This window comes from Pleuronectes platessa, chromosome 19 (genome assembly GCF_947347685.1).
Source record: "Pleuronectes platessa chromosome 19, fPlePla1.1, whole genome shotgun sequence".
NCBI lineage: Eukaryota > Metazoa > Chordata > Actinopteri > Pleuronectiformes > Pleuronectidae > Pleuronectes > Pleuronectes platessa.
This window is the reverse complement of record NC_070644.1, coordinates 20,983,478-21,006,330: the sequence shown is the minus strand read 5'-3', so window position 1 is coordinate 21,006,330 and position 22,853 is coordinate 20,983,478. Positions and strand designations below refer to the sequence as shown.

The 22,853-nt window shown below is 45.8% G+C and overlaps 3 protein-coding genes across 3 annotated transcripts; 2 read left to right on the top strand and 1 right to left on the bottom strand.

Annotated features, from left to right (window-relative positions):
• Positions 1 to 201: 201 nt before the first annotated feature.
• Positions 202 to 7,270, bottom strand: odf2a (outer dense fiber of sperm tails 2a). The gene is made up of 19 exons (XM_053410863.1): positions 7,145 to 7,270; positions 6,484 to 6,600; positions 6,176 to 6,289; positions 5,911 to 6,093; positions 5,548 to 5,734; positions 4,933 to 5,072; positions 4,626 to 4,745; positions 4,443 to 4,517; positions 4,170 to 4,241; positions 3,778 to 3,894; positions 3,469 to 3,654; positions 3,161 to 3,270; positions 2,550 to 2,685; positions 2,249 to 2,359; positions 1,895 to 2,158; positions 1,600 to 1,700; positions 1,337 to 1,499; positions 1,030 to 1,155; positions 202 to 945 (listed from the first exon to the last, which is right to left on the bottom strand). Exons 1-19 carry the CDS (start codon positions 7,145 to 7,147, stop codon positions 775 to 777), a joined length of 2,496 nt encoding a protein of 831 aa, XP_053266838.1. The 5' UTR covers positions 7,148 to 7,270; the 3' UTR covers positions 202 to 774.
• A 485-nt stretch (positions 7,271 to 7,755) lies between these two features.
• marchf5l (membrane-associated ring finger (C3HC4) 5, like) lies at positions 7,756 to 11,791 on the top strand. Its single transcript, XM_053410861.1, has 7 exons — positions 7,756 to 7,879; positions 8,955 to 9,049; positions 9,227 to 9,429; positions 9,702 to 9,832; positions 9,928 to 10,087; positions 10,476 to 10,642; positions 10,837 to 11,791. Exons 2-7 carry the CDS (start codon positions 9,021 to 9,023, stop codon positions 11,026 to 11,028), a joined length of 882 nt encoding a protein of 293 aa, XP_053266836.1. The 5' UTR covers positions 7,756 to 7,879; positions 8,955 to 9,020; the 3' UTR covers positions 11,029 to 11,791.
• A 441-nt stretch (positions 11,792 to 12,232) lies between these two features.
• kctd9b (potassium channel tetramerization domain containing 9b) lies at positions 12,233 to 16,457 on the top strand. The gene is made up of 12 exons (XM_053410860.1): positions 12,233 to 12,388; positions 12,457 to 12,578; positions 12,753 to 12,796; positions 13,187 to 13,253; positions 13,422 to 13,480; positions 13,559 to 13,687; positions 13,884 to 13,951; positions 14,053 to 14,148; positions 14,264 to 14,413; positions 14,569 to 14,674; positions 14,780 to 14,913; positions 15,327 to 16,457. Exons 1-12 carry the CDS (start codon positions 12,341 to 12,343, stop codon positions 15,441 to 15,443), a joined length of 1,140 nt encoding a protein of 379 aa, XP_053266835.1. The 5' UTR covers positions 12,233 to 12,340; the 3' UTR covers positions 15,444 to 16,457.
• Positions 16,458 to 22,853: the final 6,396 nt, after the last annotated feature.

Below are 22,853 nucleotides of genomic sequence, written 5' to 3'. Positions count from 1 at the left end.
TCTCTCTCTCTCTCTCTGACGTCACTCTGCAGCTGTACGGAAACGACCGACACATTCCGGACACAGCCGAAGTTCCATCAACATACAGCTTCGTCTTCTCCTCGTGTTTAGAACCACATACAGACCGCAGCCAAGACCACAGTGAGCATTCAATACTTTAATATTTAATATTCAAACAGGTACACACAGTGTCATAGATACTTTATTCAGTTATTAGATGTTGATGATCAAACTGCTTGTGTGTCTGTGAGGATGTGAACTCACTTGTGTTAGCACCAATGTTTTCAGCTCCAAACAATCAAAAAGTTTAAAAAACACTAAAACACAAAGTGTCACGGCTGGTTTGGCGTCAAACTTTTATACAAATGAAAAATAAATCAATAGTTCAAATAAACAGAACAGCTGCTCTTTTTGTGGTAACAGATCTATTAACCCTTTAAGGCTCGGCTGCGCTTCATGAAGACAGTTTACAAGTTCTAAAGCTTTTGGCTTTAATGCTTCAAGGCACCGGCTCAACTGACCAGAGAAACACATCAGTGTCATGAAACAGAAAATACTTCACTGTTGAGGTTTGATCTTCAAATCACAGTAAATATTAGAAAATGTGGCGACAGGACGTCTTCATGGCCGGACGCTGCTGGCACTTTCCCTGAGAGGGACGGGACTCACGTTGTCTCAGGGAAACACCACAGGATCATTTCTGAACTCATCTCAGTCTGAAAGTCTGCACATGATTCCCCCAGTCCCTGTGGAGCTCCTCTGATGGACGGGCCTTCAGATGGGGGAGGGCGCCTGCAGGGATCTGCTGAGGGACACATCTCCAAACACGTTGGCGTATGAGGCTTTGAGGAACTGGACGTAGTTCTGCAGACTTCGGTTGGTGCTGTCCGACTGCTCCAGACGATCGGTCATGTCCTGCAGTCGGCTCTGATAGCGTCGCTCCACCTGAGCATCACAAACACACATGTCACAGAGCTGCTGAAGGTTCCTTCACACACCATGTTCAGTCAGGGCTGAAGGAACCTTCACCTCCTCTTTGGACCGTCGCAGCTGGTTGATTTCTGAGCTGGTTCTGCTGAGTTGAGTCTCCAGGTCCACCATCTTGGCCTGGGTGGAGCGCTCTTTGGTGGTGACACGTTCTCTGGAGTCCGACATCTGGATATGAATATGTGAACAGTGGATGAAGATGACCCACAGCTGAACCTTCATCTCTACACACACAAGCTGCAGAAGCCTCAGAGGAAATATCACTTTAGCCAAACATCCAGCCTCTTTTCCTAAATGTCATTGAACACAATCTGGGACCAGTGATTAGAAGCGTTTGACAAGTTCAGACCTGTTGTCGAGCATCATCCAGAGCCTCCTCCAGCTTCCTGCTCAGCAGGGAGCATTCCCTGGTTTTCTCCTCCAGACGGAGCTGGTTGCTGTGGATGGCCTCTTCCCGTTTGGTGATGACCGCCAGCAGGTCGCTGTTCTGACTGTCCGTCTCCTCCAGCTTCCTACGAGGAGACAGACGAGAGGACGGAGACATCAACACTCAACTGGTCTCATATCGTTCAGATACTTTCAGGCATCGACAAAGCATCACATCCATCAGACCTTTCAAACGTCTCCACCCGCTGCTGCAGCTGTCGGTTCTCCTCCAGCAGAACCTTGTTCTTCTGTCTGAACAGCTCCACCTGACTCCCCTGAGTCTCCACCTGAGGAGACATGAACTGAATTACAGATCAAAGGATGACTCAGACAATCTCCTGCTGCTGCTTCACAGGAGAAACACTCACTACACAAGATGTCCAGACACAAATATTATTTTCTGATCTAGCATTTTAAATCAGAAATTAAATCTTTATGGTTTGATGCCAGCTTGACTTTGCATGGATGAGATAATAATGACCTTCATGCGCAGATCCGTGAGGGTGGTGCTGAGCTCCAGGCTGCGTCTCTCCTGGCTGCGCCCCCGGTCCTGAGCCTCCTGCAGCTGCAGCTCTGTGTGGCGTAAGGTGTCGGGAAGAGGCTCGAGCTCCGTGAGCCGTCCCAGCAGCTCCCTGCGCACCTCCTCCACCTCCTGCTCCAGCCTGCCCCGCACGGCCTGCACCTCCCGCTCCGCCCGAGCCAGCCGAGTGCAGTACTCGTCTGCCTCAGCCCGCGTTTTCCCCACCTGCAGAGAGACAGGTCCCAGGTGGAAACACTGTGTTGAGACAGTTGTGTTACTCAAGCTGTTGCAGGTGGTGCAGTGGGTTGTGTGTACCTGGATCTTGTAGCCGTCCACCAGGCTTTCATACTGCTTGATGGAAGCTTTGACCTGCTGAAGCTCCGACTGACAGGAGGCCAGCTTCTCCTCCATCCCAGCCGCTGTGGCCTGACACAGGTTCACATCATGTGTCATCGGTTATTACTGTAAATGAACCAGGAAGTCCAACCTCATAATGTAATGTGAGTCAAAGTAAGTCTATTAGAGCAGGAAGGACCTTCTCCAGAACACACACACTGAACATGTCGACATCTGACCAGGTCCGATCATCACTCGTGTTCTGTTGGGAGCTTCTCACCTTGAGCGTCTGCTTCTCCAGCCGGGCGGAGGAGCTCTCGGTGCTCAGTCCGTGCAGTCGATCCAGGAGAGCCTCTCTCTCCACTCGACCTTTCTCCTCTGACCTCTGAAGCTGCTCCGTCAGCTCCATTATACGACTGGTGCATCATACAACAGAAGAAATGACATGTTTTCAGTTACATGCTAGGTATTAAGGTATTGAGAGGATCAAATATCACTTAGGTATATTACAAGTGAAACGTCCAATAGATTTTATAATAAATTAATTAATAGACTAATTTCTCAAGAGAGAAAACACCAAACATTTGCCTTCAACATGTGAGCAGCTCAGAACAAGAAAATGATGCAGTTGCTTCTCATTGATTTCTACATGAAACCCATTTGGTTTGCGGGGGGGAACCGACCTGTTGAGTTCAATCTGACTGAACATGTGAATCTCTGCAGGGTCCAGACAGAGCAGCACGTGTGGAGCCTGGCAGTCTCTGTACCGACCCCCTTCCAGAATCTACTGTCCCCTTCTGCTTCTTGCCAATATCAACAGTTGAATTCCGTCGTCCTCTGATTCATAAGGACCGACTCCTCTGTTTACAGATGTGACTGAGAGCAACCCACCTGTTCAGCAGCGACAGTTCCATCTCCAGCTTGCTCTTGTCTTTCAGCTCCTGGGCGTGATGGCTCTGCCAGGTCTCAGCTGCAGACAGGGCTTCTGACACCTGCTTCTCCTGTAACAAGTAAAACCTGGACTTTCTCTTTTCTCTTTTCGGGACAGAGTGGAGAGATGGAGCTTGGAGCTTCCTTGAAATATAAGCTATTAATATAAATATTGTAATGTCACAGATCCATCTTTTACAGGTCAGGCTTCTTGTCTCTCTGACTATTAATCCTGGAGTTTGTGTGTCTGCTCGGGGACGCAGCCCTACCATGTCCAGCAGCTGCTTGCTCAGCTGCCCAGCGGCGTCCTCCCCACGCTCAGCTCTCTGCTTCTGGGCTCGTGTGGCTCGTTTCAGGTTCTCTCGGTCGGTGCAGGCCTGCTCCTTCTGCCTCGTCAGCTGCTCCTTCAGGTGCTCCATCTCCGCCTGCTGCTGGTCGCCCGCTCGCTCCAGGTTCTGAAGAAGAAACCAGGGAACACAGAGGGAGTTTATGTGAAGGGGTTGGACTGCAGTGGACGTGATCACGAACCAGTTCAAACAACCATCGATAAAGACCCAGGAGTAGATCCCATGACAGACCTTCATCTGCACAGTGAGCCGGTTGTTCTCGGCCTCCTTGCTGCGGAGCTGTCCCTGTAGATGAGCTCTCGTCGACTCCAGACTCTTGGACAGATCAGCTGTGCTCTTCGTGTTTTCCTGCATTTTCAAATTCCAGAACACATAATGAGTAAGAAGGAGGATTCTGCTTTAACCTGCTGAGCTAAACGATGCATCAGTAAGATACTGCTCTGCTTTGAATCCCAGTTATTGTCAGATCTGCTGTTTAACAGATGCAAGATTAAAGATTCAAGAAGTTTGTCAGTGAATATCTTGAATTGTTTAAATTTGTGTTAAAAATTGTGACACACATTTCATTTATGTATTTTCTATTTATATTGTGTGAAATAGACTAATCTAAAAACGACGTGTACCTTCTCAATATCGAGACGTTTCGACAGTTGATCGACTTCTTTTTCTCTCTCTTGAAGTTTCCCCACAAGAAACTTTGAAAGGAAAAAGATTATGAATTTTATTCATATCGCACAAATACATGAAGATTAAAAAAGTTGTGAAAAGATTGTCAGTGTAACTCATGATGAGTATTAGTTTGTTGAAGAGAAAACAAAGAGAACACATGAGCTTTAGGTTCATGAAAATAAAAGTCTGTAAATAAAGTAGATTTCACAGGTTTATATTTAACTCACAGCATTTTCTGCCTCTGTGTCTGTGAGTCTCTTCAGTAATGAATCCTTCTGCTCCGACAGTCGCATCGAGTCCATCTGTTCAAAGACATTTAACCAACAACGTTAAACTTAACAAACATTCCTTTTCCAAGTGAAAGTCAAATCTGAGACCATCTGTTCACTGTGTTTGGTTGCACTCAGTACCTGGGATCTGTGCTGCTCTCTGAGAAGGTGCCTCAGCGTTCGGTTTGTGGCCTCAAACGTTTCCAGCTTCTGCAGCAGCAGCTCCTTCTGACGCCCTAAGACTGAAGAGTCTGACAGCCTCTGAGCCGACACACAGGAAACACAGAGCGGAGCAGAGTCAAGGTTTGTAAAGGTTTACCAAAAGAACAGAAACAGTTTTTCAGGCTTCCTGGTTGTCCTGGATGACAAAGCAGCCTGTAACTTGTTGTTACTCCGTCCATGGCACTAGCATGTTGGGTCTCACAGGACACACTCAGTTAATACTCACACCAGAACCACACACTTTGAAAACAGACTCTCGCAGGGCTGAGACTTGTTTAGCTGCCGCGGCTCCGTCCACCTCAGCCTCCATCAGCTTTCGGAGCAAAGCGTCTTTGTCCTGTTGCGTATTGTCCCGGTCTAATCTGCAAGGAACAGACAGGGACAATAATCCAAATCAAAACAAAGCATCCTCGTCCTCTATGGAGACAATGTCTCAGATCTGAACTGACTTCAGGCCACAGAGAAAAAAATGTGTATCTACTGGAGAAGGATCAGATTCATCATCCTGAAGAACCCAACCCTGGATTAGATCTCTACCTTGACTGTCCCAGGAATCAAATAACATGGCTAGAATAAAGCCAGCATGACTCTGAGTGCCAGGAGTCAGGACTGACATCCAGACAGTCATACTATTCGCCACTGAGTTGGTCATTAAGAATTCCCAGAGTGAAATATATTTAGCTCTAATCTGTAAACTGGAAATGAAAAAGGTTTAGAGGGTTAGAGTTTCAAGAAAGTTTCAGGTCAGACAAATTAATCATGGGTAGAATATTTGTGAAGGTGAAATCATCTCTATGCTTCGTCCCAGAAAGTCAGAGAGAAAACCAGGTTGGGTTTCATATTTGCCTGTCGCTCTCCTCCAGCCACTTTTCCATGGACAGACGTAGCCGCGTGTTCTCCCGCTCAGTCTCCTCCAGCTCCTTGGTCACCTCCGCCAGCTCCACCTCCTGCTCGGCGATCACCCGCTGGGAGACACTCAGCTGCTCCGACCGGCGCTCCAGCAGCTGCTCTCTTTTCCGCAGTTCCACCTGCACATATATGTGACAGATGTGCAAATGTACATGTGGACGTACTCACAAACAACATGATACTGGAGTGAGACAAACTCTGACATGACTAATCTGCAGCGACATACAGAGAAGACAAGACATGTACTTAGAAGGGACTTCATTTTAATGTTGCTGAGGAAAGAGAAGAGACTGACCTCATTCTTCAGAGAGCTGACTTCTGTCATCAAGCTGTCAATCTTCCTCTCATACTGGCTGATTCGTCCGTGAAGCCCTTCCTCTTGCTCTGATGTGAGCTCAGCCAATCGCATTGCAGAGTGCGACTGATCCGGCTCTGGTTCGGCGAGCAGTGGCGTGATCTCAAGTTGGTGCGTTGGTCCCTGGGTGCAAATTACACTTTCATTACCACGACATCCTGACTGGCTGAGCACATTCCCATTCTGAGGCTTTGAGACCAGTTACCTCCCACTTGTATGAGGCGTCTCGTGTTGAGGCTTTTCCTGGTGGAATCCATGGCACTCGAGTTTTGACCGTGGCTGTGGGACGGAGGTTTCCTCTGTCCAGCTTGGTCTTCCCCTTAAAAACACAGTGTGTTCGCAGCATCTTGTTAAAGTTATGCTGCATAATAACTCAATCATATCAGATCAGAGGTGCACCATGAGTGAGGGGGCGGGTCTGAGAGGCTGATCAGAAAATAAGAAATAAAGCAAAGAAGCAAAATCTTCAACTAACTGAAAATGAAGTATACATGAATCATATAAGTGTCTAACCTGGGGGGGTTTGGCAGCATGCGTCCTGTGGCCCTTCACGTGCACGTGGACAGGTGTGTCCTCGTTGACATGCACGTGTATAGGAGGAGAACTGGAGCGGTTCCTCGTTGCTTTCCTCTGTCAAACACAGAGAGATGAGTACTTCCAAACACTTTACTTGTGAACACGAGGATTTACTGATTTCATGTCACAACTTTCTGTTCTACAACATATTTACTGCAGTATCTTTGTGTGTCACTGCTACGAAGTCAAACACGGATCAAAACAAGTGATTATCATATTAGATCGTAATTATGAACTTTTACTTTTACTTCGAACAGAATAATGTGGAATATATTGATTAAAAACGAAATCTTACGGCTAATAGAAACTGATCCCATTTATAATACCACTCATTTAGATTACTTGATTAAGGTTAACACAACTCTTCACTACTATGGACTGCAGTCTACACGGAAGGCTCTTGAAATGAGTCACGTGTGAATTCGGCAGTGATTTCACATCATTATAGAAATGTGTTTAAACCTTAAACATATCAACAAGTGCAGCGTAGCTTAGCACGAAGTGACCAAGAGCTGGACTTTAGCTTTAGCTTGGTGGCTAACCGTGCTAGCTGCCGTACCAGCGTCTGTGCAATTCAATTACAAGACGTCATTCTTACCATAAGAGAAACTCCAATAAAGATTATTAATAATAAATATATTGATAAGCAGCGCAGCGTCTGATGCGGAACCAACTCCAGTGAACTAACGTAGATAGGAGCTGGCTGCGAGGACCCGTGCTCTCTGGTTGGTCAGTTCAAAGCACGTGACACGTTTCTCCAGCGCTGATTGGACCAGAGTCAACGGTTTAAGGTTCCCTGGCAACACACTGAACACAACAGGCTGGAGGCGGAGACGCGTTTGAGGGAAACCAGGAAAACACACAACTCGTTCACTAGGCTCTGAAAGACCGACTTCATTTGTTACACATGCTTCATCAACTGTAACAAAGTCCATGCTGACCATCTGTCAATGTGTAATTTGTAAACGTATATTATAATCAACGTGGACATTATTGTCATGTTTTATAATGTATTTCAGCTCTGTTGTCCTTATTTGTATCCATGTGCTTCTTCAGAAGCATTTTGTTCTTTCTGTGTGTAAATTAATCAGAACGCACATGAAAATCACTTGGTTCATTAAAGCTAATTATAATCCTGGATCGTTTCTAGCTTGAACATCACATGTCCTACATTGTTTTAGCCTATGAACGCAACAAGACCTGTCACAGTTTCTGACCAATCAGAGAGCTGCTGAGAGCCTGGCTGGGCGTGGCTTACCGTGGCTAGTCGTCAACACTTTATTCCGGATTTAACTTCACGATCTGTATAAAAGTGTGAAACCAGTAGAACCAGGTAGGTTCTGCTTCTAAACACACGTGGTCCAGCGGCTCCGCTAACCAGCAGCTCGTAGAGTCAGCTAACTAGCTGGGTTACAGGTTAACCGAGCTTCTGGTCACTAACTAGCTAAACCTACAGGTGTCAAGCTAACTCCGGTTAGCTCCACTTTGTTTATGAGCCGACTGACGCTGGTTAAAGGTCAAAATGAGCCAGTGAAACCAGTGACATTAAACCAGTGACGTTAAACCAGTGAAGTTTAACCAGTGAAGTTTAACCAGTTAAACCAGTGAAGTTAAACTTGTGAGGTTAAATCAGTGAAGTTAAATTAGTGAAGTTAAACCAGTTAAACCACTGAAGTTAAACCAGTTCAAATAGTTAATGTGTTGGTCACTTTAAAAGCTGAGACTGAAACGAACTCTTTTTCTATTAGTTTCACTTTGTAGGAAGTTGTGCTCAAAAGTGACTCAGAGGTTTTACTACAGTACTGGAGGTATTTGTATAATATTTTATATATAAACCAGCCTCCAATGGAAAATACTCCTGTAAAGCATAAGTATCTGAAGTTTGATTCAATTGGAGTAAATCATGATAAATACTAAATGCAGATAGAGACAGTTAAAACGGTACCTTTGCAACTTTGAGTATATATTTAACTTACTTTAACTCAACTAAAATCTTAAATACCTTACTTCTACAGAGTACTTCAACACTTGTATTTCAATTATTGTCTTAAGTAAAACTACAAGTTATTTTGTTTCCCTGAGACTCATGTGTTCGGCCTCAGGTCACATGGAGACACACACTTTAGTCTTGTAAGAATTTGGTGGAGGATAAATTTAGTGTCACCAGTTTGGTTTAACTGCAGCTATTTTCAGAACGAGCAAAGGTGCAGGACAAGTTTATTTATATAACACAATTAACACACAAAGGTCATTCAAGTGCATTTCATTTTTTAATATATAAATAAATAAAAAACATTCAAATACAAATTAAAAGAAGGAAAACTTCAAGAAACTATTGTTTGCTTCCATCTTTCCATTTTCTGTTGCTTATCCAGATTATAAGATATTAATCATACATATGATTCCAGGTCTCAGCTGTCGTCTGATGGGCTCATGAGAACATCGGAGAGAGAAGAGTCAGTTCCCGAAGCATCATGGCCGCTGTTGAGGAGCAGCCTGAGAAGTAAGACCTCGACCTAACTGCTGGTGATCATATTGAGTTGTGGGTCCAGTAGGTGTTGGGTATTGACCAGAAAGAATGTGTGGAATTAAAGAGACGATATTTGCTTCTCCTGCTTCTGCATTTGTGTGACAAGTTGTGTAACACCCCTGGAACGTGCTACACCTGTGTGTTGTCCAGACACTGCTGGGTGTGTTTTGCCACAGAGCGGGACGACCACAGCGCGGAGTGGGTGAGTCCCTGCCGGTGTAAAGGCTGCACCAAATGGATCCATCAGTCGTGTCTGCAGCGCTGGCTGGACGAGAAGCAGAAAGGCAACAGTGGGGGGGCAGTGAGCTGTCCGCAGTGTGGCACCGAATACCACGTCGTCTTCCCCAAGATGGGTGAGTGACAGCTCTACAACACACAGTGATCATCTGTAACAACCTCACAATGATATTTGATTCAATCTTTTGAAAATAGTAATTTCCTAAACTGCTGCTCACTTTAGTTTTTACTCAAACAACTACTTTCATTGGCAGATGATCCACCTTGGTGTTGTAGTGAGTGTGAGTGGCAGCAGGACCATGTTGTACCTGTGATCCCTGTTCATCTCTGTGGAGCGTGAGCACAACGTGGTGATAGATCCACTGTGTGGTGTCCTCTCTGTCCTCAGGCCCCTTAGTGTACTTCCTGCAGCAGGTGGACCGGGCTCTGTCTCGAGTCAGTCCCTTCGCAGCTGTCGGGGTGGTGGTGGGGACGGTGTACTGGTCAGCCGTCACATACGGAGCTGTGACCGTCATGCAGGTGCACGGAGCTGACACGACTCGCACACACAGAATATGAAACCACAGAGCGTCACGGTGTGTACGAGCTCCACCTCTTTGTGTTGTCATGCGCAGGTTGTGGGTCATAAGAAGGGTCTGTATGTGATGGAGCGAGCCGACCCGCTCTTCCTGCTGATGGGTCTGCCCACCATCCCTGTGGTGCTGGTCCTGGGAAAGATGATCCGCTGGGAGGATTACTTAATTCGGCTGTGGCACAAACGCAACCTGCCTCCAGGTAAACACACACAGACACACATCCTGAATCACATGAAGGAACCTGCAAGTAACTTTCAGACTCAACAAGACAAATGCTGGAGGATAAATATGCAGAGAAATAAGAAGTAATTTGTGATAAAGTTTCATGACTGATGAACTGATCTGTAATTGAGGTGTTCACAAATACACTGCTCCATCCAGAAGTTGAAAAACGTTTCAATTTCCTTGTAAAGCATTGTATCTATTTGTCTAAAAGAAAACTGAAGATTATTCAAATTTCAGTTTTGAAAATGTAACCCTGGTTTTGATTACATCTACATTCAATTTAAAACAGTGATTGGATATGATCATGTATGTGATGTAGTTTATGATCAATTACAAACTGAGTCATAACTGTTTTACACCAGGTAGCTACCGCTATCTGCCTCGTCTTCCTGCCGACGGCCCCGGGGCCGGGGACCACCTCTCCGTGTCCAGGACTCTGTGTGGAGCGCTCATCTTTCCCTCCATCGCCAGTCTGGTCGGGAGGATTCTGTTTCGACGGGTTTCATCGAATTTGCAACGAACGATGCTGGTGAAGACAGGGAGCCGGTCGGGGGGGGGGGGGGGGGGGGGGGGGGGCTGGGACATCTGCATTTTCACTGGCTCCATCTTTACTCACAGTCTATATGTGAAGAACTCAGATCTGTCCACACGTAACTGTATCACCAGAGCAATTGGTTCTTTTATAGATTTGTAGCAGACAAACTTCTGCTCTGTTTCCCACAGGGGGGCCTGGTGTTCGTGCTGATCAAAGGAGTTCTGAAGGTGTATTTCAAACAGCAGCAGTACATCGTCCAGGCCAACAGGAACATCCTCAACTACCCTGAGAGAAACAGAAATGGACAGAACGAAGGTGGCGAGGTGGACGCCGAGGACACAGAGGACACCGAGGACACAGAGGAGAGTGGAAACGAGTAGCGGGAGCTGGAGTCGATGTCAGAGAGGATTTTATAAAAAAAACAAATGTATTTTTATCGTGATACAAAAAGCAGAACTCAGGAGACTGGTTTTGGCACCAGTGGCAGTTGGGATCTCATAATTCATGGACACCAGTATAAAGTCTGACATTTTCCAAATCTAAAACCAGTTTATGGATCATTTAAAAAAGTTGAGAAATTGCCTCCTCACTTTTTCAAGATGTTTGAATCTTAGTTTGGCTCTAAAGTCCTGAATGTTGAAACATGTTGGTGGTTCTGTTGGCAACCAATCAGTTTAGCCTCAGTGCCTGTTATTATGATATGAATCAGTTCTGCCTGACAGAAACGTTTTTTGAGATCATACAATGTCGAGCTGCTGAATCAGAGGTGTTGCTAGAATGGAGGTTCGGGTGTTATAGGGATACAGGTGTAGAGTTTCATAGTTTTATGCACAGGTTATTCAGGGTGTGGTTATTTATTGGTCTCATGTTGCTCTTCCTCCTGACGCACAGTTAAAGTAGAGTTCAGAAAACACAGGAGATTTAAAACACTGATTAAATCATATTAATATGTAAGACTTTTTGACTCCTGCGGTGAAGGTAAATAAAGCAGATCTTGGACCAGAAGGTTGAAAAAGATTTGATCTTTTTTGCTTTTGCAAAATGAAAATTACTTCAAAGCTGAATGCAGGAGTGTGTTAAACTGAGCTCATATTTCATATCTTGGAGAATAATTTGTCTAATAAATATCTCTGATTAACCAACCATCAACCTCTCATTCTGCATTGATGATATTTGATTTACATATATTTATGAATTGCATCATATCAGCAGCAAATAAAGGACACACACATTTGACATCTCATTATAATTTTATTTAGGTTGGATATCATTTTAATTATTTTTAACCTGGTAATTTTATCATACTGAATATGAGTTAGTAATACGTTTACTACATCAGATTATACCAAGTGTTTTTATATTAAAAAAAAATACAGTTTACCTGAATAGAAAAATAAAGATTTTGATTTATTTCCCGATCTTAAGAAGACGTGGTTGTCCCGCCCACTCACATTACCGATTGGCTGTTGTAAACAATACACAAAGCTGATTGGCTCATTCTGCTGCACTGGGCGTGTGAGCCTCAGTGTTGTTATCCTTCCTCTCCTTCTGATTGGATGAGACTCAGCCAAGGAGACTGTTGATTGGTTACATGTAGGGCATAGCCAATCAGAGGCCGGGTGTTGCTTCCGGTGGATGGGGATCCGTGTTTTGATGAGTGTCCGGTAGAAGAGCCGTGACCGTCCCGGGACCATGAGGAGAGTCACTCTGTTCGTTACCGGAAGCTCCACCAACGGGAAGGTGAGCACACACACGCGTCAGTAACAACATGGCTGCGGAGCGGCGACTCAAGCTGTTTCCGGTCACAGGTGGTTCCGGTGTTCGGTTCCCTGGAGGACCTCCTGACCGCGGCCAGCTCCAAGCTGCGGGTTCGAGCCTCCGGCCTTTATAACGGCAGCGGCGGCCTCATCGATGACGTCACTCTCATCAGGTAGAGTCAGGAGGAAGTGCCACTGGAGCAGCGCGTGAGCTTCCTGTTCAATCCACTTACTGTGTGTGTGTGTGTGTGTGTGTGTGTGTGTGTGTGTGTGTGTGTGTGTGTGTGTGTGTGTGTGTGTGTGTGTGTGTGTGTGTGTGTGTGTGTGTGTGTGTGTGTGTTCCTCAGAGATGATGACGTGTTGTACATATCAGAGGCAGACTCATCTGAAGGTAAGAATACTTCACAGTAACTGAAACAAATACTCGAGTAGCAGGATTATACTTCCTGTTTTAAAGTGTGGGCGTGTTGTCAGGTGGGGGGGGGGGGGGGGGGTAGTCTTTCTGTTGAATGGAGAAATTGAAGGCTTAATTTGGTTGACATGGTAACATCATGATGGTATAACTAGCAGCATCAGCACATTCAGACATAGTACTCCACAGTACTCCACAGTACTACAGTACTCCACAGTACTCCACAGTACTCTACAGTACTACAGTAAATTACAGTTCAATGTCTCAGAATCAGAATATTCCATGGCGTCAGTTTTCTGTCCGTCTCCTTCACTGTTGTTACCTGTAGTGACTCGTCCTGTGTGTGTGTCTGTGTGTGTCTGTGTGTAGATCCTCAGGATGAACGTTCTGATTGGCTCACCCTGAATGTGGGCGGGCGCTGCTTCACCACCACCAGGTAGAGTTGTGATAACGTGACCAATCATCACGAGCACATCATGCAGAGGGAAGCATGCGCTCCACCTCCGAGCTACCCCCCCCCCCCCCCTGCAAACATCTGTGAACAGCTGCACATCAGTGAAACATGGCCGCCGTGTGAACAGGTGGTGTTTGTGTGTTTCCACAGGAGCACACTGGTCAGGAAGGAGCCTGAGAGCATGTTGGCTCACATGTTCAGAGAGAAAGGTGACGACACTACACAACTTTCATGTGTTCACCTGAACGAGAGCGTCTTTGTGTAACTTCCTGTCCGTCCTGGTGCAGACGGCTGGGGGAACAGGCAGGACTCTCAGGGGGCCTACCTGATCGACCGCAGCCCAGACTACTTTGAGCCCATCCTGAATTATCTGAGACACGGACAGCTCATCCTCAACGACGGGATCAACCCACTGGGTACAGCAGCACCACACACACTCCACACACACACACACTCACACACACACACACACACACACTCACACACACTCACACACACACACTCACACACTCACACACACACACACACACACACTCCACACACACACACACACTCACACACACTCCACACACACTCTCACATGGACGGCTGACCTGCGTTGTGTCACTGCAGGCGTCCTGGAAGAGGCTCGTTTCTTTGGTATTGAGCCGCTCGCCGAGCAGCTGGAGACGCTCATCAAGGTGCGTGACCACGAACACACAACATTTCACTGACGCACACAACATTTCACTGACACACATGAACGTTCCGTGTCAGCGGTTTGACTCCCGTGTGTTTTCAGTCCTCGCAGCCGCCTGACGACCACTCACCTCTGACCCGCAAAGAGTTTATTAGATTCCTGTTGGGCACGACCACCAAGTCCGAGCTGCGGTGTCAGGCACGTCAACACAAACACACACACACACACACACATAGAGAACCTGCGTGTTTTCAGTGTTTGGACACGTGATATCGACGTCAGCTCAGATTCTCCGTGTGTCCGTTTCCCACAGGGTCTGAACTTCACCGGTGCAGATCTGTCTCGACTGGATCTGCGCTGCATCAACTTCAAGATGGCCAACCTGAGAGGAGCCAACCTGACGCACGCCAACCTGAGCGGGGCCAACCTGGAGAGAGCGGACCTGTCCATGGCGTGTCTCGACGTGAGCCACGTTCGATTCCTCGTCACTCGACGTCTTCCAGGATATCAGTCATATCAATCAATATCATATCATATCAATCTGTCTGTCTGTGTCTCTCTCTCTCTTTGTGTTTGTGTGTTTGTGTGTGTGTTTGTTTGTCTGTCTGTGTGTGACAGGGAGCTAACCTGCAGGGAGTGAAGATGCTCTGCACCAACGCTGAGGGAGCGTCACTGAGAAGTTGTAACTTTGAGGATCCAGCTGGAATCAAAGCGAATCTGGAAGGTGAAACACGAACTTACACATTCTCAACATGGAGTCCACTGAGTTAGTTTGAGATCAAAGTGAACATGAGAGTCTGTGTGTGTGTGTCTCTGTGTGTGTGTCCAGGAGCCAACCTGAAGGGTGTGGACATGGAGGGGAGTCAGATGACGGGGATCAACCTGAGAGTTGCTACACTGAAAAACGCCAAACTGAAGAACTGCAACCTGAGAGGAGCGACACTGGCAGGGACGGACCTGGAGGTGAACACACACACACACATACACACACACACACACACACAGACACACCAGTACACACACACACACACACACACACACACACACACAGACACACACACACACACACACACACACACACAGACACACCAGTACACACACACACACACACATACTCTAAATCTACACTCACCTGACCACATGTGCTGAAGGGTCAAATACAAGTGTGTAAAAATATATTTTGGATGATCTGAATTATTTCAAGTATATGTATGATACTAAATATAATAAAATATATGTTTATTATTGTATTAACATTTCTCTGTAAAACATCTTATATAATGTGCACTATAAATGCACTTACTCTTTGCTTCTAAGACTTTTATTTTGTATATACAAGGAGCTGAGAACTCGGTCTCTGTGTTTGGATCTTCCAGAACTGTGACCTGTCGGGATGTGACCTCCAGGAGGCGAACCTGAGAGGCTCCAACGTGAAGGGAGCCATCTTTGAGGAGATGCTCACGCCGCTGCACATGTCTCAGAGCGTCCGCTGAAGCTCCGCCCCCTTCCAAAGTCCTGGTGAACGCTTCACATCCCAACACACGCCCCCCCCACACAGCCATGGAGCCATTTGAACTAGAGAATGTTTCCTGGTCCACACGTAAAGACACGCTGTTCATGAACTATTTCATATTGTACTCAGGCTTCAAGTAACTGTGTTTTATCTGTTAGTCATCTGTAAGTAAACAAGTTGTTGTTTATTAGAAAAATTTCCCAAAACCCTGTGAAAAGTAAAAAGACGTTCCCAAATCGAGATGACAGCTCAAAACATCCATGAGGCATGTGAAGAGTCGTGGACTCGATTCTGAGAGACTGAAGTTTAAAGTCATCATTTATCAGAACCCCCCCCCCCCCCCCCGCTCATCATGACGACCAGTGAAAACCAAACTTTGTATTTTGCTCTGAACCAAACAAACAAGTATTAACATAGATTTAACAGCTGAGATTTTCTACACATTTTTAGAAGCAGAGGTTTAAAATATTGTCATTTATCTTTAAGTGATTTCTTTATTGAGCAGTTCCGTGGAGCTTTTGAATGTAGTTTCTAAAAGTGAACACTTTAAAGTTTGTATTTATTTAAATTCAAAGTGATCATGTCCCTCAGTTGTCTGACGGCTCCAGTGTCACCAGCCCCGAGGACCAAAGTGTCTCAAAACCTCCTTTTATTTAGGTTCCTTCATTCTGATTGGTTTCTGGTCTAAATGGATTGTGATGGAATGAAAGTTCATCACATAAACATTGCACGTCTATATATATATATATCATACTATATAAAATTCTGTGAAGAGTTGTACGTATTTGTGACTGAGCTGAAACATTTCATTCCATTAAGCAGCTGTTGGAGTTCTGAACCAACAGAAACATGTATATTTTATCACGTGCAGATCTACTGATGTTTGTAAAATGTTTTATACGTTACTTTGCACGTTTGCTGTAAACTGGTGTGAAGTGTGAAAGCACAGAGATTCATCAGCAGGATCATTAATAAATGTTTTTCTTACAACTTCTTCTTCTTCTCTGTGAATCATCTGTAAATCATCAGTGTGGAACAACAACAGTTTGATTTCGGTTTTGTCTCTTCATGATTAAGATTAAATATAAAGCAAGGTGAGTTTTTGGACCTTGTACCGGACCGCCCAGCAGAGGGCAGTGTTGTCTGTCTTTATAGGAGACATTTGCTCCACAGGTGATGGTTCAAGTCTAAATTTCTCAGCAGAACTTTTTCTCTGAGTCCAGACCTGCAGATCCGGGCTCCCCCCCCCCCCCCCCTCCCCCTCCGGGCCCTCAGGGGGTTCCTGTCTCTGCGTGTGAGCAGCGTTTACGTCTGTGGTCGGTTCACGTACACACATTCTGTTCTGGGTGTAAACACAAGTCCAGAACAACACTCCACTGGAAATCAACATTTACAGCTGATGGATTTGAGTTTCCTCTGATTGGCTGTGAATGTTGACTTCCATCCAACCACAGCGGGGAAGTGGTGATGAGGAAATGAGGCTGTGGGCAGAGGGGCCTGATTGGTTGTTTGTGGTAAAGATATGTCATCAGTTGGTCCAATCATAGTTCAATACCCATCTGGAAACCACAGCTACTAAGTTCCTAAAGCAGCAGGGGTGAGGCCTGGCCTGTAGGGGGCAGTACAACAAAATGAAACATCACATTATTAAATAAATCATCTGTATCGCCCCCTGGTGTCTGGTTGCAGTACAGCTCATAAACCCCCCTCCTCCATGTTAGCAGATGGGACATGGACCAAACTGAGATCGATGTAGACTTTAACTAAAAGTATGTTATTTCTGTTTCTGTCATTTCAGGTCAGTTTGGTTTGAATCAGTATTTTGATGATATGAAATACACGTCACAGACTCTACGTCTACTGCACAGACTCTGACTGCAAATGACCTCATCACCAGAAGATGGCAGCGTTCTGAGATATTTGATCCTAATCGCCGGAGACGTGTGGACATCTTGATCTTCAGTCTGTGAGCAGAGTGGAACACATGAGCTGAGGAAGCTGCTGAGTCACTTTAAGGAAAATGATGGATGTGAAACTTTGGATCCGTGCGATGTCATCGTTCTTCACCAGGATCAGCTGAGCGGTGACATCGTGGAGCTGCCAAACACAACACGCCCCCCCGCTCCTCAGTGGCTCTACAGCTTTAAACTCAGTTGCTTCATGTCTGAAGTCGTGAGGAGGAGTGAACTGAACGACTCGGCCTGGAAGAGGCTGCTCTGTGCCCCCCCCCCCCCCCGCTGATGTTTCTCAGAACAGTCTCAGAACAGGTGGTCCTAGTACTAGTCCTTGTGTGACGCCATATTTAAACGTGATGTGTTTTCAGTGTTTCTTCCCTCTAGTGTGTTATCTAGCCCCCTTAGTGCCACTTCTGCACAGAACTTTAGATCCATTGAGTCACATCTCTTTTCTCACTGCAGGGTTCAAACGCACCTCGCTGCTGATTGGAGGGTTCGGACACAAGAAGGTTTCTAGAAATCCAACACAGACTAATAGTCCTCCATGTTACTCGTGAGGAGATTACAACAGATCAGTGGCAGCCTCAGTTTACAGCAGCACAGGAAACTAATCAAGTCCATGTCTGTGGGATCATGGAGGACGTATGTCTGTGGTTGCTTTGGGGGACGAGGGCTGAAAAGTTGGAAACGCCTGCTTTAGATTAAAGTTCTCTAGCGCAGCTCCTTTTCTAAAAGCTGTGTTCATGAAGTCAAAACATCACATCACGGTCGTCCTCCCACGTCCTGGTATTAGAGGAGGAATTCATCATCCTCCCACTCTGAGCTCTAAAAACAATCCAACTCTGACTTATTAAAGCCTAATGTCCGCTGAGCCTGACCCAGCCCGTGTCTCTGTCCCACTCAGGTCTGAGCTCACAACCATGAGTCATCAGTCCTCCTCACATCTGATCTGCAACCAGCTGCTGAATATTACTGGGACTCAGCTGCTGTTCATAAATACAAGTCAAACTCTGTACGTGTCACTGGAGGCTGCAGCTGTTAGGAATGAGCATTAGTTGCATTATGGGACATGTAGGATGTTAGGACAGACTGATTGTTGCTCTGGTTTTTAAGGTGAAATCATTTTAACACCAGGTCACATGGGGCAGGAGGTGTTTTGTCCTCCTGCATGAATCAGTTTGTATCTGTGACGATCTGAGAGCAGCATTTATCCACCGGTGTAAATCCACTCAGGCTGTCTGGGCTCAGTTCTGTGGAGAACGGCTCCGGCCCGGTTCCTGTTTCCTCTGCAGCCGACGACCTGGATTCTGCTGCGAAGACTCCGAGAAATTAAACCTTAATAACAGATGGAGCCTTGTTTTTTATGGCCGATGTTCTTCATGTGGGTGGACGTGTGTGTACTTGGGCAAATATCTTACAGACTGAGGACATTTCAGCTGGTCCCCACGTTCTGACCCTTTAATGGTCTGTTTGAGGGTTAGAGTGAGGGGCCAATGAACGTCCTCACTAAGATAGAAGTACAAACATGTGTGTGTGTGTGTGTGTGTGTGTGTGTCAGAGGGATGTGGCTTTCTGAACTCAATGAGGGAACATTTTCTTCAGGCCAAATAAAGCTGCCCATGTAAACTCCACATTCCAGAGTTTGTGGTGTGTCTGTCTCAAACTCTCTCTTTTATGGAGGGAGGAGGCTGTGTGTGTGTCTGTTTGTGTGTGTGTGTGTGTGTGTGTGTGTGTGTGTGTGTGTGTGTGTGTGTGTGTGTGTGTGTGTTTTCTTAGAGTTTTGAAAGATCTCCAAATCACTGACACTGACTTTCACACACTTTCTGCTTACTGAAGCAAAAACATAAACATTTGTGATTTTTAATTCAGATCTGATTCTTTAAGATTTTCTTTGTGTATTTAAAGTTATTGTCAGGACCCTGAGACACAATATGTATAAAATACATTAAATGTAGCAAAGGAGGAGAAATATAAAAAACCACAAATGCAGAACTTCTTGTTTGAAAATAAAGATTTTTCAGCATTTCAAACCATCACTGAGCCTCTTCACAGGATCGATTATAAATAACCTTTGACAGCAGAAAGCGTTTTCAACACTGAGAAACTGAATGAATGTCAAAGGACCTGCTGATCCAGACTCCACCAGAACCTGCAGCTCCTCAACAAGCCCCCACAAGGACCTGCTCATCCAGACCTCCAGACCACATGCTCACACACACTCACACACGCACACACATGCTCACACACGCACACACACGCACTCACATGCACAAACATGTTTATGACTGAATCACAGACGTATGAGCAGTAAAAGACCACACAGGGTGTTATCACACTGAAGGGTTTAAAACTTGATTCAAGGCAGGTCTGTAAATACATCACACACAAACTCACACACTCACACACACACACACACACACACACCAACACATCACTCACACACACACATGCAGCAGGCGGCAGAGTTATCTTTCTGATCATGAACTCTGATTAGAGAGTAGATCTGAAGGGTTCAACTTCTCACTGAAATTACACAGTTTGAGGTTGTGTGTATGTGTGTGAATGTGTGTGTGTGTGTGTGTGTGTGTGTGTGTGTGTTTGTGTGTGTGAGTGTGTGTGTGTGTGTATGTGTTTGTGTGTGTATGTGTGTGATTGTGTGAGACGCTGCTCGGTCTTCGTGGTCACTTGATTTGCATCGTCACATTTGTATGTATGTTGACAGCAAAGGATTCTGGGTATGATTTGTCATTCTACCCTCACGTCCACATCAGGAAACAGCAGCCAGCGTCAAGAGGGGAGGAGTTACATCAATCATGGCTGTGGCTCAGGAGGGAAAGAGGGTCGGCCACTAGCCAGGAGGTTGGTGGTTCGATGCCTTGCTCCTCCAGTCTGCATTCAGTGTCAGTGCTCATGTGCTCTCTGTCTCTCTCTCTCTCCCTTCCTCTCTCTCTCTCTCTGTCTCTCTCTCTCTGTCTCTCTCTCTCTCTCCTCTCCCTCTCTCTGTCTCTCTCCCTCTCTCCTCTCTCTCTCTCCTCTCTCTCTGTCTCCCTCTCTCTCAGGTTATTAATCCTGTTGTCTTCCTGACGTTCTTCTGGAGAACGTCTGCTCACAGAAGTTAAAAGTGTTGTGGCAGAGTTTGGTGAACAGGAATGTGATTTTCTTGGTCTTTTATTGGCCTGGTTGGGCCCGGCTCGGCCCTGGTCTGTCCAGAGTCTGGGGTTTGGCTCTGGCTCCAGGTCTGGGTGGGTCCACACTGGTCGGACTGTGGTAACCGGGTCAGTAGTTAGCGCTGGGCGGGGGCTCAGCAGCTGAGACATCTGCTCTCAGAGGAACGTCCAAAATAATGACTGAGAATAACTGAGCTGTGAGACATTGATTTAAAATCCTCATGAAGTGTTTTCATGTGGCTGACGTCGGGTCTGTGGTTGGAACAGGACGACATGGAGCTGCAGGGATCACTGGTGTTTCACTGGTGTCTCACCTGGTGTCTCACCTGGTGTTTCACTGGTGTTTCACTGGTGTCTCACCTGGTGTTTCACTGGTGTTTCACTGGTGTTTCACTGGTGTCTCACTGGTGTTTCACTGGTGTTTCACTGGTGTCTCACTGGTGTTTCACTGGTGTTTCACTGGTGTTTCACTGGTGCTACTGGTTCAGATATTCAGTAAAAGTTCTGTCTTTTAAGAGAAGTGCAGGAGACTTTAGGATGGATGGATGAACAGATAGACCGAGGTGGCAGCTGAGGATGGATCCTAACTGGTGGCAGTGGACAATGACTGTGGACTATAGTGGATCTGGTCTGGATGGTGGATCATGATCTTGCTGGTTGCTGACCATAGACTATGATGCATCAGGACTGTTTGACATATAGTATTGAAGTTATCCTTCAAGATGTTTCCCCTCATCAATGCTGCTGACAACTTTAATCCTGATGATGTTTCCTTCACTTGACCTCTGTTGACTTGTGTCCGTCCTGGGAGACGGGTCCTCACATGTGTCTCTGAGGTTTCTATGTGTTTGTACCTGTTAAAAGGTTTTTAGTAGTTTGTCCTGACTCTTGTTGAGGGTGAAGGACAGAAGATGTCTCACCATGTTAAAGCCTATGAGACAAATTGTGATTTGTGAATATGGGCTATACAAATAAAATGTGATTGATTGATTGATGGATGAATATAAACCTAATCTAGTGATGTAGTTGTGACACTGTTGTGTAGACAAACATCCACATACTTGTGAACAACAGCATTTCACTGTGACGCCACACACACACTCACAATGTGAAAACTGATAAACAGATCATGTTCAGGATGAAAATGTCTGTTTGAGATCAGCGAAGCAGAAAAGAGAGTTTGATAGAAACGATGCCACAGAGACTCGTCTGTGCTCAGAGACACTCAGAGACATTGTCCCAGTCGGACACTCGAACACACATTATACCAGACAGCCAATGAATTCACAAAGGAATCCATCTGTGTGTGTGTGTGTGTGTGTGTGTGTGTGTGTGTGTGTGTGTGTGTGTGTGTGTGTGTGTGTGTGTGGTGATGTAACTGAGGTTAGCTCGTCTAAACAGCTGATGATAATCACAGGAGAGGGACCCACAGACGTTGAGACAGAAACATTTTCTCGAGTCATATCTTTCACATTGGAAGACAAAGATGGACGACACGTCTCCCACTGTCCAGAAGCCTCTCTGATGCAGCTGCCGCCATCTTTTGCTGATGATGCTCTTTGGAGTCAGGGTGGAGGTGTGGTATTGAGATCCTGCCGACCAATCAGGTTAGATTCACTTTATTAATCAGGAGTCAGTCTCAGCTGTCAATCAAGACGTCTCAGTCTGTTTTTATATCATCAAATAACTAAATAAAACCAAACTGATCAGAAACTGCTGAACAAATATTTATTTAACGTCTACTTTGATTTGTTTGTTTGGTCCCGTCTGCTAACCTGGAGGAGGAGGGTTTATGACCCATACTGCAGCCGGACACCAGGGGGCGATAGAGACACTTTGGCTTCACTGTAAGGAGGTGTCATGGCGTCCATCTTTATTTACAGTCTGGTTCATGACTGTTGTGAAAGTTGAACAGTCCCTCTGTGGTGATTTAGCGCCACCTACAGGTCACAGGTGGAATGTCTGAACATTGATGAACTGGGACGTCATTAGAACCTGATATCATCGTCTCTGAGCCCTGTGACGTCAGCAGTGATCCCGTTAGTGTGTTTGAATAAAGCTTCCGAACAGTTTCCAGTGAACTTGGTGAGTTTTCTCTTTCCTTGTTCAACGTTGAGACATTTTCACCTTTCCCAGAAACTGATAAGAAAGAGTGAAAACAAAAGATTCTGTAAACACACACACACATACACACACACACACACACACACACACACACACACACACACACACACAATGCTTCCTGGTGGAGACTCCGTAAAGATCATT